This window comes from Gavia stellata, chromosome 4, assembly GCF_030936135.1.
Source record: "Gavia stellata isolate bGavSte3 chromosome 4, bGavSte3.hap2, whole genome shotgun sequence".
In the NCBI taxonomy this organism is placed as follows: domain Eukaryota; kingdom Metazoa; phylum Chordata; class Aves; order Gaviiformes; family Gaviidae; genus Gavia; species Gavia stellata.
In genome coordinates, this window is record NC_082597.1 from 54,421,912 (window position 1) to 54,438,230 (window position 16,319).

Here is a 16,319-nt window from a genome sequence, read left to right on the forward strand (position 1 = left end):
TGTGCCCAGGTGGCCAAGAAGGCCAAGAGCATCCTGGCTTGTATCAGAACTAGTGTGGCCAGCAGGACTAGGGAAGTGATTGTCCCTTTGTACTCGTCACTGGTGAGACCGCACATGAATACCGTGTTGGGTTTTGAGCCCCTCACTACAACAAAGACACTGAGGTGCTGGAGCGCGCCCAAAGAAGAGCAACAAAGCTGGTGAAGGGTCAGGAGAACAAGTCCTGTGAGGAGCGGCTGAGGGACCTGGGGAGGTTTAGTCTGCAGAAAAGGAGGCTGAGGGGAGACCTTATCGCTCTCGACAACCACCTGAAAGGAGGTTGTAGCGAGGTGGGTGTCGGTCTCTTTTCCCTAGTAGGAATTCATAGGACAAGAGGAAACGGCCTCAAGTTGCACTAGGGGAGGTTTAGATTGGATAACAGGAAAAATTTCTTCACTGGAAGGGTCATCAAGTACTGGAACAGGCTGCCCAGGCAAGCGGTTGAGTCACCATCCCTGGAGGTATTGAGAAGACATGTAGACATGGCGCTTAGGGACACGGTTTAGGGGTGGACTCGGCCGAGTTAGGTTTAAAGTTGGACTCGATGACCTTAAGGGTCTTTTCCAACCTAAATGATTCTATGATTCTGTGATTCTACCTCAGAATCAAAAGGGGAGTCATCGTCTTCCTCTTGTCCTGCTCCTGCCGCTGGCAAGACACCTACAAAGGAGGTAAGAAGAGCAACGCTGCTGTGAGTGCTTATTTCACTCTGGGTTTCCCCATCTGCCTCACCCCAGAGAAGCTCACAAAGGTAACCATTTAGTCTGTCAGGAAATTACCAATGCCGCGCTGCTTTGCAATGGACTGCACGCACGCTCCGTGTCCGTCCGCCACTGGAAGCAGCACGCTGGCCGACGCTTTCCTTGGACCTTCAGAATCCGTCTGCGTGATTTAAGAGACATGCGTGAGAACTGGCACAGACTCCTCCTCAACCCGCTTCCACACACAAAGCTCCCGCACAAAGCTCCCGCTTCAGCCAACATACGTAACGTGGTATCAGGTGACGGAAAGAACGAAAAGGGCAAACACAGCCAGCGTGTTGGGCATCTCTGTTGAGCAGGGCTTTCAAAAGGGGCCAAAGTACACCTGCCCAAGATAGAGAGAGGACCTAGGCAGAAGCAGCTAAGCATCTAGACTGTAGGACCTACGGGCCACCGTTTGACACTGACTGGATCCGGAGGAGAGAGCTGTGTAGTGGAAACCAGCAATCCTCACAGCACCAGCCTTCTAGGATTTCAGAGGATTGTAACCGGCGGGGAGCTTTACTACTTCAATCCTGTACTAAAAATCCAGGTCAGAGGCCAGCTGCTAGGAGACCCGGGTCATTAGCTTGACCTCACTTCGTCCCAGTCCTAACTGAACAGCTTGCCTGCAGCACTGGCATGTCAAGGTCCCAGTTACGAGCGTGTGGTGGAAGCAGCATCAGAGGGAAAGGAGCCCAAAAGCAAGGGAGCCCAGTGGGGGCCCCACTGCCTCCTTCAGAGAAGGGGAAGAGTGGCTGGAAAGCTGCCCGGCGGAAAAGGACCTGGGGGTGTTGGTCAACAGGCGGCTCAATACGAGCCAGCAGTGTGCCCAGGTGGCCAAGAAGGCCAAGAGCATCCTGGCTTGTATCAGAATTAGTGTGGCCAGCAGGACTAGGGAAGTGATTGTCCCTTTGTACTCGTCACTGGTGAGACCGCACATGAATACCGTGTTGGGTTTTGAGCCCCTCACTACAACAAAGACACTGAGGTGCTGGAGCGCGCCCAAAGAAGAGCAACAAAGCTGGTGAAGGGTCAGGAGAACAAGTCCTGTGAAGAGCGGCTGAGGGACCTGGGGAGGTTTAGTCTGCAGAAAAGGAGGCTGAGGGGAGACCTTATCGCTCTCGACAACCACCTGAAAGGAGGTTGTAGCGAGGTGGGTGTCGGTCTCTTTTCCCTAGTAGGAATTCATAGGACAAGAGGAAACGGCCTCAAGTTGCACTAGGGGAGGTTTAGATTGGATAACAGGAAAAATTTCTTCACTGGAAGGGTCATCAAGTACTGGAACAGGCTGCCCAGGGAAGCGGTTGAGTCACCATCCCTGGAGGTATTGAGAAGACATGTAGACATGGCGCTTAGGGACACGGTTTAGGGGTGGACTCGGCCGAGTTAGGTTTAAAGTTGGACTCGATGACCTTAAGGGTCTTTTCCAACCTAAATGATTCTATGATTCTGTGATTCTACCTCAGAATCAAAAGGGGAGTCATCGTCTTCCTCTTGTCCTGCTCCTGCCGCTGGCAAGACACCTACAAAGGAGGTAAGAAGAGCAACGCTGCTGTGAGTGCTTATTTCACTCTGGGTTTCCCCATCTGCCTCACCCCAGAGAAGCTCACAAAGGTAACCATTTAGTCTGTCAGGAAATTACCAATGCCGCGCTGCTTTGCAATGGACTGCACGCACGCTCCGTGTCCGTCCGCCACTGGAAGCAGCACGCTGGCCGACGCTCTCCTTGGACCTTCAGAATCCGTCTGCGTGATTTAAGAGACATGCGTGAGAACTGGCACAGACTCCTCCTCAACCCGCTTCCACACACAAAGCTCCCGCTTCAGCCAACACGCGTAACGTGGTATCAGGTGACGGAAAGAACGAAAAGGGCAAACACAGCCAGCGTGTTGGGCATCTCTGTTGAGCAGGGCTTTCAAAAGGGGCCAAAGTACACCTGCCCAAGATAGAGAGAGGACCTAGGCAGAAGCAGCTAAGCATCTAGACTGTAGGACCTACGGGCCACCGTTTGACACTGACTGGATCCGGAGGAGAGAGCTGTGTAGTCGGAAACCAGCAATCCTCACAGCACCAGCCTTCTAGGATTTCAGAGGATTGTAACCGGGCGGGGAGCTTTACTACTTCAATCCTGTACTAGAAATCCAGGTCAGAAGCCAGCTGCTAGGAGACCCGGGTCATTAGCTTGACCTCACTTCGTCCCAGTCCTAACTGAACAGCTTGCCTGCAGCACTGGCATGTCAAGGTCCCAGTTACGAGCGTGTGGTGGAAGCAGCATCAGAGGGAAAGGAGCCCAAAAGCAAGGGAGCCCAGTTGGGGCCCCACTGCCTCCTTCAGAGACGGTACCTTAGAATTAGAAGGGGAATCAAAATCTTCCTTTTGTTCTGCTCTTGCTGCTGGCAAGACACCTACAAATGAGGTTAAGAATTGCAACACTGCTGTTAGTTCTTATTTTACTCTGCCTTTCCCTATTCCTCAAGCCCTGCTTCCAAAGTATTTTTTATTGTTCTCCTGTGGTCACAGTGATTTGTCCTCATCACCTCCTTTATAGCGAAGGATCTTGTAAGCTCCAGTCAGTGCGGGTCCGCCCAATGTATAATCAGCAGTTGTCTCAGAGCAAGATCTGTCAAGTACTGCTGGGCCTTCTGGGTGTCCCGTAGTACTTCTTCGTGTCCTTTCACAGCTCACGTATTCCTCCAGTTGGTTACGAATACTATATATGGAAAGGAATGAAATGCATTTGGTAAAAATACCCCCACTCTTGCATACAGTCTCTACTGGAATATCAACAGCCATTCATGAGCCATCCTACACATATTCATAGCCAGCTAGTAAAGGGTAACACACAGACACAAGCAACTTACTGCACTGCTAGATTAGTGGAGACTGAAATACTCACTATAGGCATGTTCATGCTATAGGTGCCTATTATTGTCTTTGGAGTAGGTTACCCCTGCTGGCTACAGTCTCATCTGATAAACCCCCTCTCCATTTTAAGGGCCAGTGAGATTAACAAGCCCCCTAGCAGACTGATGTCTAACTACAGGTCTTCTACCTCAGCGCAACGCTATACTAATGCTGCAGCAACTCTTCAAGTCAAGCCAGGGCAACGTCTCCCCAAACCCAGTCCTGACTTTGAAGGGCTTCAGAAATTCCCATGGGTAGTCTGAGGACCTGAGAAGTTTGAGAGCTCCTAAGTGGGATATCAAGAGGCGACAAAGATTGCGGTTGCATTCCAAGCACTGCAGGGGTTAACTACATTGCATAGGTGTTATTTTCTAAGAACCCTGGAAAGAGGGTCAGTTGGGACTCGGAGAGAGACCACTTTCAGGTTTGCTTCATAAGCAGGACTAAAACCAAAACCAAACCCCGCAAAAACAAGGAAAGAAAGTACTAAAAACGTGCTCCACACCAGGGCTGCTATGCAAAATGGTGCATTAGTGCAACATTGATACTGTGCCAGAAGTCTGGAGGGAAGGAATGAACATCTTGTTTTGCTAGAGCAATCCTCAAACATGCTTTATTCCTAAAGGGGTTTTTAGTCCACAGTTTACTCCTACTTCCCATTGATACAAGCTGACAGAAGGGGCAGGGGAGAAGAAATGAAGTCGAGATCCAGTGACAAGAGGTCACAGGCAGTTGTTTATGGCTAGACAAGGCATGCTCATAGGCATAATGCTGTTCATTCACCCATCATTAGGCTACCATCACTAGGAGAGAGGGCTGTTTCCTTCAGCTGAGCTGTTAAGCACTCACAGCCACCTTAGCGAAGGAATGGCCAGGGGTTCAAAGCTACCCACGAGAGGGGGAAAACCGCAGAAGAGTTTAACTCAGGGGATATCAGTTAGATCCCCTCTGAAACAAAAGGCAGGTTGTTCCTAGTCAGTTGCGTTGAGTGGAGCTTAGCAGCACACAGGTGAATTCTCAGAGAGAACTGTGAAGGGAAGTTTTCCTCAACTTCCAAATCCACTCTTGACATAGAAAGAGATGCATCAGAAGATGTCACTGAGCCCAGCTTCAACAAAGGTCTCAACACCTCATTAAACGCCCGTGACGTTACCAAAAAGGGCCATACATCATCAGCATGGACATTCTGACAATGCAGCTGCTCTAATGAGGACATAAAACACTTACTCAGTGTAGCTAGACAGACTGGCATAATACATAGCTGTGTGGCCAAACTGGTCTTCATGAGAAAGATCCGCACCATGCCGAAGAAGAAGTTGTATTACATTCATATTCCCAGCAAGAACAGCAACCATAAGAGTGGTCCTAAAGCATCCAAGAGATGACAGGAAATACATCAGCTTCTACAGACATTGCATTGCTATTACTTCAGTCCCTCTTTGCCCCCCAAACAATTAATTTCCCCTTTCCTGCAGGCAGAGTGAAAGCACAGCCAACCACGTGGAAGCATCGGAGAATTCAGGTTGGTGGGACCTCAGGTGGTGTCCAGGCCAACCACCTGCCCACAGCAAACTCGGGGGGGGGGGGGGGGGGGGGGGTGTGCCGACTTGTGTGTGTGGCACCACAGCCAATGCTTTCTTGCAGTCCTCAGTGCGGAAATCGTCCCCTGAGGTAAGAGAGCAGCTGAGTGTGGGTCTGCCTTCACCAGTCACACAGAAGGAGTTCCTTCCGGGCAGCTCCTGGTTCTTTTTCAAAGCTCATTCCTATGCCTCCCATCAATCCAACTTGAACAATGCTAAGGAGTCCCAAGTGCACTTTTGACAAACCCTTCACCTTCCATTCTTATCTCGAGCATGGACATCGGCTCCTTTTTGAAGGAGGAACTCGACCATCTCTTCACAGTGCTGGGTGATCGCAACGGTAAGCGGAGTGAGTGCCAACTGAAAGAAGAAATCATCTCCCTTAGAATAACACAGAAAAGTCAAGCAAGTTTTGGGAAGAGGAGTCTTACCCAAAGTGCAAGCTTACCTCATTCTGAGCATCAATATGGGCATTGTGCTCAAGTAACAGCTCCACTAGAGATTTGCTAGGAATGACGGCAGCTAGGTGAAGGGCAGTGTTGCCGCCAGCATCTCTGAGGTCAGGGTTGGCACCGTGCTCCAGCAGAATAGCCACGCAGTCTTTGTGCTGGTGCTCTACCGCCTGGAAACAGGACACAAAGGAGGAATAACTTCCAACACCTATATGTCTCTCTGCCAGAGCTCCCGCATCTTCCCAACCCTGGAAAGTACAAGCATCTTCAAAGATTAGGCAAAATATGCCCCTTCCCCACTGACTACAACATACCTGTTTCTACGCAGGCCTACATAAAGAATCATGCAAGGTATGTATCACTCAGTGCATAATCGATAAGCCCAACGTACAAGCGTAACATATTCCATGTACCTTCAACAGCGGCGATTTCTTAAAATTGTCACGAGGGTTTAGCTGGCACTTCCTTCCTACTAGAAATCGAACGACATCTGCATGGCCGTTCGCACAAGCAAGATGCAGAGGTGTCCTGGAAATTACATATGTTCAGTTAACACAGGCAGGCAGCTGAAGACATCGTTTTAGGCTGTGGTACACACCACATTGGGCCACAAGCCTCAACTGGCAAAAAACAAGCAGAAAGCAAGCTTTTTTGTTCCAGAGCCGGTGGCAGCAGTCGCACACCCAAAGCCTGGGGCTGGCTAGGAAAAATCCCCAACGCATCCGTTGAGTCAGGAGGCATTTCCTCAGCTGTGTCAGTGAACCTGCACCAACAGACTCCTGTGCCCAGGCACTGGTCCCTACCTCCAGAAGGACTGCCCAGCCACCCAGCACAGCAAAAGAGACCACATTTTGGCAGCCTGGAATCCATGGAGACTACGCGAGTCTACGGAGTCTACGTAAGCCCCTCGGTTTTCCCCCAATCAGTCCCGCACCAGACATGTCCCAGAGACAGAGGAGATGGGATTTCTAACAGCAACAGGAAGGCCACGCCATGTCTTTCCGCGAATCCATGCCCTGCTCAAGCAAGCCGCTCAGTCTGGCAACCGGAAAGGAGCCGTCTCTGCTTGGACAAAGGCCTGCTGAGCTCCATAGAGGATTCACTACAGGGACCAGGCTGGCAGAGCAGAGCAGGGCAGGGCACAGCAGAGCATCCACTGCCTCCTGCCCCAGCTTGGGCAGGCCTGCAGTAAGGCCGGCGCTGTGGTGCCAGCCCTGCTCCCAGAGCACTTGCGACCCCGCTTGGCTTTGCCGGCTCTTCCAGCCAGGGTGGGTGGAGGCTTTGCTACGGGCACTGCCCTCCCCTTACTGGTTCTTCGCGTCCCGCCCGTTGATGCGGAGTCTCTTCCACCACCAGCGTCGCTGCAGCTGGCCCAGGTCACCGCTGGCGGCCGCGCTGTGCAGCCCGCCCCGGCCCTTCCCCCGGAGCTCGGAGGCCCCGGCGGCGCAGGGCGCGGAAGCGCTGCCGAACGGCGGCCGCTCCCGCACCCTCCTGAAGAGTCCGATGAGCCTCTGCATGCTGCGGCGGGGACGAGGGCACAGCCCGCCCCGGGGTTAGCAGCCGCAGGAGGCGCCCGGCGGGCTCTGCCGAGCCCCGGGTGGGGAAGAGGAAGAGAGGGCGAGAAAAGCCGAGAGCCGAGCCCCGAGCGGTGGCGGTTCGCAGCCCCTGACGCTCCCAGCCCCAGGCGCGCTGCCGCTCCCACCGCGGCGGCGACAACACTGAGCGCTAGCGCCTGCACGGGGTAACCTAAACAGCGCGCGCTGGGCGTCACAGAGGGCGTGACGGGGGCGTCACAGGGGGCGGTGCGACGCCGGCCCGGAACGAGCGGGTCCTGCCTGCCGCCATCAGGGCGCCCTGGGGGCGGGGGCCGAGCGGCCGGAAAATGCGTTTGAACATGTGCCATTTGGACAGCTGCTGTTCAAGAGCCCTCTTTCCTCCCTTGTTAGAATGTTGAAGGATGCGTCCCTCTGTGCGTCGGGCGAGGTTTTGGAGTAAAATACGGCAGGGGTGGCCACGGACAAACCGTTGAACGTGCAGGAAAGCTTCGCTCTGTCCCACCTCGCCACTGGTGCTGCATGAACGGCGGGAGCTGTGTCTGCTCGGGCGCCGACCCCCTGAACCTGCCTGTCCCTGCCAGCTGCCGGGCTCGCCCCGGAGCCCGAGCCCCCCTGCGCGGCCTCCCTGGCTGGCTGCCCGCCTGCACTGCCTCCCTCCCCGCCTGGTCAAGCACCGGGTTCTGTTGTGACCTGGCTTTCTGTGGGGGGTTGGGGTTGTTTTGCTGCTCTTTCGGTTTAGCGAGGAAGAGGGCTCGGAGTGACGGGAGAAAGCTGCCCCAGCAGCACCGCCGCGCCTGCCGTGGTGCGCAGGCACGTCTGGGCGCAGGCACGTCTGGCCCCAGCGCGACGGCGACGGCGGGGGGAGCCCTGGGCTTCCCGCTCGGCGGGGAACTCCCGGCACCGCGCCGCGCCTCCCGCGGTGCTGCCGCGCGGGGGATGGCGGCGGGCGCGCGGCGGCGGCTCCTCCCGGCCTGGATGGGGGCGGCGGGGGACGAGCGGGCGGCGGCGGCGCCCCCCAAGGCCGGGCGGCGGCAGGCGGCGGCAGGGCCCAGGTAGCGCCGTTGGGGCGGGAGGGAGCGGCGGGGGGGGCGGGCGGGCGAGGCCTGGCCCTCCCCGCGCTGAGTGTTTCCCCGTGCGGTGCCCAGGGCTGCGGCGGCGGCGGCGGCGGTGGTGTACTGCATGAACGAGGCGGAGCTGGTGGACGTGGCCCTGGCCGTCCTGGCCGAGGTGAGCCCGGAGCCCCGGGGGTGGGGACGCGGCCCCCGTCGTACCCGAGCGCGGCCGGGCGCGCGGCCGGCCTCCGGGGCGCGGGCAGCGAGCGCTGCCGCTCCCGCTCCCTGGCGGCTCCTCTCCGGGAGGCGGGTCTGGGGTCGCTGCCGAGCGCCGACCGAATTCCCCGGACCCCTCTTCCGCTTCCCGGAGGCTGCTGGGGCCGGCGCAGCTGCCTTTCACCCCGGCCGCCCCGCCGCGCGATGCGCGACAAGAACAGCTTCCACCGCGGACCTGGGGACTGGCGAGGGGTGGTGCTCCCGGGGTGAAGTTGCGCACAGCCTGGTCTGGTTGTTTTCCCTTTGGTCAGAATCTACAGTGCGAGGAAGATGAGGAGAAGGCCCGTTCCGGCAGCGAAGAGGAGCAAGACCTCCAGCCAACACCAAAGGAGGCTCCTGGAAGCACAGCCAGCACGGGGGGAGGCAGCGACCGGAGTCTGGCTCTCCCATCCCCTCCTGACGCGGGTGCTGGTGCCGACGCAGAGAGGACAGGCTGGGAGGATTCCGAGGACGATGTTCTGAAATATGTCAGGGAGATCTTTTTCAGCTAACGTAGCCTACTCTGCGGCTCCCCAGGAGCGAAGGGGACAGTGGGGAGGGTGTCCCCTCCCGCAGCACTGAGGGTGGTGGGAGGAGGGCCTGGAGTGGGCTGTGTATTTGTTGTGTTGGTGGCCTGTGGAGCTGGTAGGAGGCCCATGAAGGCCGTAGGGGAAAAGGAAGTGGGCAGTCACTTCTCCCTGTGTGCTGGGTTCAGTGGGATTTGGCTCCAGATGAGGTTATATTCATTTGTGTTTGGCATCTCAGAACATGGACAGATTAAAGAGGACATTCGGGTTTCTGTGAGTGTCCCTTTGGTGGTGTTGAGACGGGAGGGGAGCAGGGAGTTGCCGGCCCTAGAAGGCCTTTGCTGGTTCTTCAGAGCTGGATAGTCATGGTTCAGTGTTGGGGCTCTCTTGTCCTTGTGGTCCCTCTGTGACAGCTGCAGTGGGGCCTGGCAGGCTGTCCTCATTGGACCTGATGCTGAATTTGCCTCCAGGCTGGGGCAGGTGTCCCATAGCTGAGGAAGACACTGGTGGGAGCAGACTGGCAGGGGCAGGGACCATGCTGAGGGGGCTGACCCCATGGCAGTGTGCAGGAAGGGATGAGGATGGCTCAGTGTCCTCTTCTTGGTCCGAAGGGGGGATGAACAGACCACATGAGGCTGGGCCAGGTATGAGAGCCTTTATTGAAATGAAGAATCAGTCAAACCAGCATCTGGCAACTAGCCACTTCCCCACCAATACTGCAGCAGGAGAGAAAATGGACCCCCATGTCCCCAAAGGGGACCAAAGAAGCAGGTGCTTCTTTGTGCGAGGTTGCAGACATGGCATGGAGCAGTGCTATGCACTGCCACGGCAAAGAGGCCCCATCCAGTGCTCTGGCTATGATGGCCCAGCTGGGGCACTGCACCCCAGCCTTTGGTAGCCCTGGCCCTGCTCCCTGAGCACACCCTTGTGCGGGGTGTGTGTTGGTCTGAGCTAGCTTTGCGGTGAGCTGCCCTCGCACAGAACCAGTTCTCCTCGAGTCTCAAAGGCTGCTGGAGTGCTGGGCTTAGCCCCGTAATATCAGTGGGGATAAACCTGGGGCTCTGCACCAAAATCCTCTGCTTCCTTGTGGAAACCCTCATCATTAGGGCTGTGTTCAGTGTTCAGCAAGTTGTCAGGCTGCCCCTCCAGGTGCTCTGCTGCTGCTGGGGTTGGATGTGGGCCACTTCACCCTAATGAACTAAAGCAGAGTCACTCCAGATATTATTCCAGTAGGTGAAGTACATGTGCTCCTGCTGAAGAGAGTATCTCCAGTGCATCTCTGGGGCTGCCACTGCTGTGACGGCAGTGTGAAGCCACAGCTCCTCAAGTCACAATTGCCTCGAAGGCATCCCTGGTTAGTCCAGGAGGTGGCAAAGAAGCAGAGTCTTTTGGGGCAACTCCAAGAAAGGAAGCCTGTTTGCTTCTCTGCCTGCCTGTACTTAGGCTAGATATGGCCTGAGGGCTGTGTCCACTGTGTGCTGGTTCTGATCCACCCCCTTCACTGTCCTCTGGGTCAGGGCCAGAAATGATGTCGCTTTGATGTTGTGCCCTAGGCTGAGGGGTGTGTTACATGCTGCTGTTTCTGGGAAGCTTCCATGCTGTGCTGTGGGTGTTGATGTCTGCTGCCTGCTTGCTGCAGGAGCGCTGCACACAGCCGTGTGCCAGAGCATGGCTGGACATGGGCCTTTGGACTAAGGATCAAATTTCTGCCAGTGACTAAAGCTGTAGTGGGATTACTGTTTTAAATCAGGTTATCAATAGCTCTTCCATCTTCTTCACTGTCAAATCTCAGTGGGTAGGGCCTCCTCAGTAAAAGGGCTTTGTCACGGGCATGTGTGCTTGGCCCAGCTGAGGTACATAGTGGCAGTGAGAATCTGGAGCAGCAGCAGAACCTGAGTTCCAAGCAGTGCCAGGAAGCCCCCAGTGAAATCAGAGGGGTGAATCCACTGCGAGGTTTGGAAAAGAAACATACCCAGGCCTCCGGACAGGATTATCGTCTTGATGATGAGTATGGTGAGGATCACCTTCCAGCCCTCTCTCTCCTCTGTGCACTTCACATGGGCAACAAAAATGGGGTAGAAGATGCTGAAGACCAGGCAGGCATACACACAAACCCTGGCTAGCACTATTCCAGGTAGGCTGATGCCCATCACCTGCAGATGGTTGTAGTCCAGGCACTGCAGCTCCCTGACTGTCTCATTCCACAGGCAGAAGTTGTAAAAGCCAATGCGTTTGTCAGGGAGGTCAACCAGGTTCCCGGCTTCCCACAGCAACGCGTAGAGCATCAAGGCCAAGGCCCCAGCAGCCTCCAGGAGGGTCAGCGCACAGAGCAGGTGACCAATGCACCTCTGTTGCAGCAGACCCATCCTGGTGCCCGCATGCTGTCTTGATACCATGGTAAAGCCTGCTGTGGGGACTCCTGCTGCAAAACATGAAGGGGGGACCCCTTGGTTGTTGCATGTTACGGCATCCTTCCCAGGATGTGCTCTGAGCCTGTGTCACTGAGGTCTTGGGACTCCCCTTGCAAGTAGAGCAGGAGCATCTCAGTCCTGCCTCTGACTGTGCTGTGCATGTGTTTCTGGGTTCAGGGGGGTGCATTTTTGGTCACAGCAAAAGTGGCTTAATGACGTCCCATGCATGGACTAGCATTGGGAGGACGGGATGAGACCAGTGTGGCTCCCTTAGCCCCTCATACGTCCTTTGCACCATGGTCTCACGTTGGACAAAATAGGCATTTGTCAGCAAACTGCAGTGCTGGGAGGCGAGCAAAACACTGCTGACTGGTAAGGAGGGGGTTAAGAGCTATTCTGGGAAAATGCTTTTCTTTCTGTTCTGGTCAGACAAGGACATCCCTTGTGATCTTTGAACGACTGAGTAAAATGGTAAGGTCTGAAGGTGATATGATAAGGTCTGAAGTGCAGGGCTCCCCCTGCCTCCCCCCCCCCCCCCCCCCCCCCATAGTTCTGGGACACCCGATGCCATTGATGCCACTCATTTGCAGCATCCACATGCCCCTGAGGCCCTTGCATGTCAGTACATTTCTGGGCACAGGCCCACAGCCCTGCTCCCCACTGAGGCTGGCAGACGTGGTGCTCCTCTGTTCTGGTTGCCTGAGGACCGATGCCCCATGCGGACAGGCAGTTGTCCACCACAAAGAGGCACCCCGGACCCACCCACAGCCACTCGCCCTCCTCTGGGGCCAGGGGAGATGGGTGCTACAGAGACAGACCTGCAATTGCCATCCTCCTTGCTCCTCTCTCAGACTGCCTGGTAAACGTGACTCACTGCTTCTCTCCCAGAAATGTGGACTGTCCTCAGTGCCCTTTTGCAGGCTTCTGCTTCACGCTGAAAATCAGAGAAGTGGCATCAGGAAGGGGTATCACTGGCTGCAGAGCCAAGCAGCATCACAGCACTGGCCGCCCGGGTCTGCATAGAGGCACAAACACAGGGCAAGGAGCTCAGAGACCTTGACTTCAAGCTCAGCCTCTCTCTTGAGGCTCTGCAAATAACCCCTTTCCTGCCTTTGCCAAGCATTATATCCTGTGAATCATTTACCACCTTCCCTCAAAAAGTTCACAGCGTCGGTCCTGCTGTCTCCCCTCCACTGCCCATTGCTCAGTGGTATATCATCCCAATGTCCTGGATGTCCCAGGCCATCATCCCACAGCTGCTTGTGGATTTGGTACAGCCTCTTTTAGAGTGCCAGGAGAGACCCCACTGACATCTGTACCCAGTGCCTGGCTGCAGTGCTGGTGACTAGAGACCCTTTAGCATCCCCCTCCCACTCTCTGTCTCCCTGGGCACTTGGGAGTGGGGGACCTATGTTTAATATGCACAGGGATAAAGCTTCTCTCCTCCTCCACACAGTCATAGCCAGGAAAAGCACACACAGCGCATGGAAGGGGGTCACAGCATCCAGACACTGACCTGTCCCTCTCCCCTGGTCAATACCTCACTTTTTCTTGTAGCTTCCCTTGGAGGTCTTCACAACAGGCTTCTGGAGAGACTGGAAGGCCACGTGGAGGATGCCCATTGTTCTGAATCTACAATGAAGACACAAACGACCAGGAAAATATCTGTGCTTGGGCCCAGAGTGTGCTGCAGAATGAGACTTCATTCATACACATGTAATTTCACCAGGGTTTGTCTTGCCCCTAGCATCGCCTCTTGGTTTGTCTGTCTTTACACATGCTCTCCTGCAGCCAGGCATTGCTGATCTTCCCCTCCCTGTCCCACAAGGGCTCACGCCCACCCACCATTCTGCCTGCCACCTTGCCTTGCAGCCCTCAGAGGGAGAACAAGCAGTGCTTGGAGGGGGCTCTCGGTTAGCTGACCAGCTTCCCAGGGACTTCTGTTGGAACTCAAGAGTTGGGACTGGTACAGCCCAGCTGGCTCTTGGCCATGCCCACCCACCAACACTTGCTGTTGTATTTCTTTAGACCAGTTTCCTAAAGAAGGCAGGCTTGTAGAAACATAGGCTTTTTGTTCAGTCATCTCACATTACATTTTATTTACCCGCCCACCTCAATAAAATAGAAAAGCAATTAGAAATGGTCCTAGTTGCACATGTTTACTAAAGACAGAACAGAGAATTAAATTCCTAACAGGTTCGTGGAAATATATGGCAGGGGTGGAGGAGAGCTACAGCAGAGACCCTGTGCTGCTATGTGATCTCTGCAAGTATGATGGCCCAGGGAAATCCCATGGTATCTCTGCTCTCTCCTCTGCTTTGAGGCTCATGTCTGCAAGGATCTATTTTCCCAGCGATGCCCCTTTGTTCACTCTGCCAAATTGCAGGCAGATTTGCCCCTCAGCTTCCTGCTGCCTCCCCAGCTCAGCCCAGCAGGTAAATTCCTGTCCCCAGGTGTGAGTGTGACAGGAACAGAAACACACCTGGTGCGGGTGCCCTGTGCCATTTGGGGCAGAGAGCACGTGGCTGGCCTGGAGGTGACGTATTTTTTGGCAATGAAAGCTGAGACCTGGCGCTCTGCCACCAGCGCAGCCGCAGACATGGCATTCGTGAGCTCTGCAGCTCGGCCCTGAGGCCAGTTTGGAGGCAGCCTGGCTGAGAAGCAGGGGATAAACAGGAAAGAGCTGTCACCCAGTGTCCAGCTGGGGCTTTTCCCAGACACTTGCAGCCCCTCCGCCTCTAAGGAGACGCCTGTGCCTTTGGACAGGAGAGTCTGCAGCTCTACCTCAAAGGTGCAAGAAAGGGGAACCCGAGCATGGTGCAGCAAGCCCCAGTCTGGCTTCACCCCCTTGTTTCTGGGCAGGCATCCCTGAAGCACTGGATTTCGTCATGGGTGAGCTCTGTGTCTCAGTCTCCTGGGCAGAGAGGCTCCATGTGTATGACTCAGGAGCTCCCTGGGGTGTCTCTCTGCGAGGTGGGTCTCGTAGGGACCCTCTGTGCTCCCGGAACTGCACAACCCTTCCCTCTGCTGGCTCTTAGGCAGGTGAGCACAGTCCCAGGCTGGGGCTGTGCCTTCCCCCCAGGGAGCTGCTGGCTGAGTGCCTGGGCAAAGGCAGTGGGATGGGGAGGCCAAAGCATGTAGCTTTGGCGCAGGATCTGGCTTCTGTGCAGGGACAAACATCTCTGTGGAGCCACTGGAACCCGCTGCAGAGAACAGGCTGAATGCAAAGGGGCGAGGGAATGGGCATTTTCCCTGCACTGAAAAGCCCCGCAGAAGACTTGGCTTTCTTGCATCTCCCTCCCTGGCTGCTGGAGGGAGTAATGCCGTGCAAGAGCCGTGGGAAAGGACGGCAGCTTTGGACTTGGCACCTTTCCATTAAGCCCCCCAGGATCCCTCTTTCCCCCTCAGGGAGGACCAGCTGCTGGGAAACCACAGGTGAAGAAAGGCCGCTGACAAGCTAAGGATTGCTGGCAAACAGAAACCAGCCTGCAGCACACAGACCAGATTGTGGAGGAACTGCCCTGAAAGTGTCCCACAGCTGGGGAAGGACCTGCTCCCTCCCAGACGTTTGCACCCTGCAGCACCACTTCTTCTGGCAGCTCCCCCCTGCCAGTGGCATTAAAAAGGTGGGGGACCCAGTGGAGGATACTTACGGGCTGCCCATCTGGCTGGGTGCAGAGCTGAAACACGCTGGGAGAGGGCTGAGGTGCTGCCCTGGCGAGCTGAGCTGGTCCGTGGCTGCTGCCAGGTCCCGTGCCGGCTGGGCTCTGACACCACAGCCCCTGTTGTGTCACAGGCAGCTGCCTCTGCTTTCTGTTTCGGTTTTGAGGGCCATGGGAGCCTGATGCATGCAGTGCTCCTCCCTGATACTGCGTCATCTAAATATGAGCAAGAAAACAAGCTGAGCCCATCCACCGTCATCCAAGCTGGGGGCAGGTTTGTACTTTCTTCTCCCAGCTGTGCTAACCGATGTGAATAACTGACTGTTGCAAATGGGTGATTTAGAATCACCATCAAAGCTATTAGCAAAAGTGGTTTTAATATGATGTTGTAAAAGTGCGACTTAACAAAATTCAATGGCAAAGTTCACTCTATTACTGCATGGAAGAAACATACAAAGGAGAATTGAATTACACTCGAGTTAGAATGATTTGCAGAGAGACCGGAGATGCAAAGGGTGAGGAAAAGCCTCCCATTGAGTCATGAGGTTCAGAGTGGACACCCTTGCTTTCTAAACTCCTTCTCAGACAGGAGTCTAGATGCGGTTAGGTACAAACCTAGTCTCGGACTTGGTCAACAGTTTATGTCTAAAGGGTTATATATGCAAAGGTTATGTAATTTTTCATTAGCATCAATTCAGCATGCAATCAAAGTTACCAAAACAAAATCAAAGTTACCGTACTACAAGATTATGCGCAATATTGGTCACTTACCAAAGATCTGCTGTTGGTAAAAGGTCTCTCTGCCTTGAGGAGCAACCTTGAGAGGTGTCCCAGCTCAAGGGGCGATTGCCGCCATGCAGCCATGCTGCCTAGCAGGGAAAGCTCAAAGAAGGCACACTTAGGCTGTCATATTTATGGATAAAGTGGTTGGCTCGTAGTCCAATTACATACAATGGGAAAGGTATGCATAAGACTCCTTGTACCCACAACTTACTTTGTTCCTTGAGAAATGAGTCTTGGAAAAGCCAGCCACTATTCATGGGTTAATCACATGATTGGTGTTCCAAGCTCATATGCATCGATGCTCACTGTGTCACTCTTCTCCCTTGTGGGTTTTCAGAGAACAGATTGAAACTGG

General features: G+C 55.0%; 2 protein-coding genes across 5 annotated transcripts; one reads left to right on the plus strand and one right to left on the minus strand.

The window, feature by feature from the left end:
* The first annotated feature begins 8,201 nt into the window (after positions 1–8,201).
* On the plus strand, positions 8,202–9,380 carry CYREN (cell cycle regulator of NHEJ). Its single transcript, XM_059817212.1, has 3 exons — positions 8,202–8,326; positions 8,420–8,501; positions 8,854–9,380. The coding sequence occupies exons 1-3, from the start codon at positions 8,211–8,213 to the stop codon at positions 9,091–9,093; spliced, it is 438 nt and encodes a 145-aa protein (XP_059673195.1). The 5' UTR covers positions 8,202–8,210; the 3' UTR covers positions 9,094–9,380.
* Positions 9,381–9,748: 368 nt separating this feature from the next.
* TMEM140 (transmembrane protein 140) lies at positions 9,749–15,283 on the minus strand. Of its 4 annotated transcripts, none has more exons than XM_059816853.1 (4): positions 15,173–15,283; positions 13,065–13,151; positions 12,338–12,453; positions 9,749–11,530 (listed from the first exon to the last, which is right to left on the minus strand). In XM_059816853.1, exons 3-4 carry the CDS (start codon positions 12,348–12,350, stop codon positions 10,932–10,934), a joined length of 612 nt encoding a protein of 203 aa, XP_059672836.1. In that variant the 5' UTR covers positions 12,351–12,453; positions 13,065–13,151; positions 15,173–15,283; the 3' UTR covers positions 9,749–10,931. The 4 variants fall into 4 exon arrangements, with proteins under 4 accessions (XP_059672836.1, XP_059672835.1, XP_059672837.1 ...); XM_059816852.1 differs by having other exon boundaries at positions 13,060–13,151; XM_059816854.1 differs by having other exon boundaries at positions 9,749–11,527; positions 13,036–13,151.
* Positions 15,284–16,319: the final 1,036 nt, after the last annotated feature.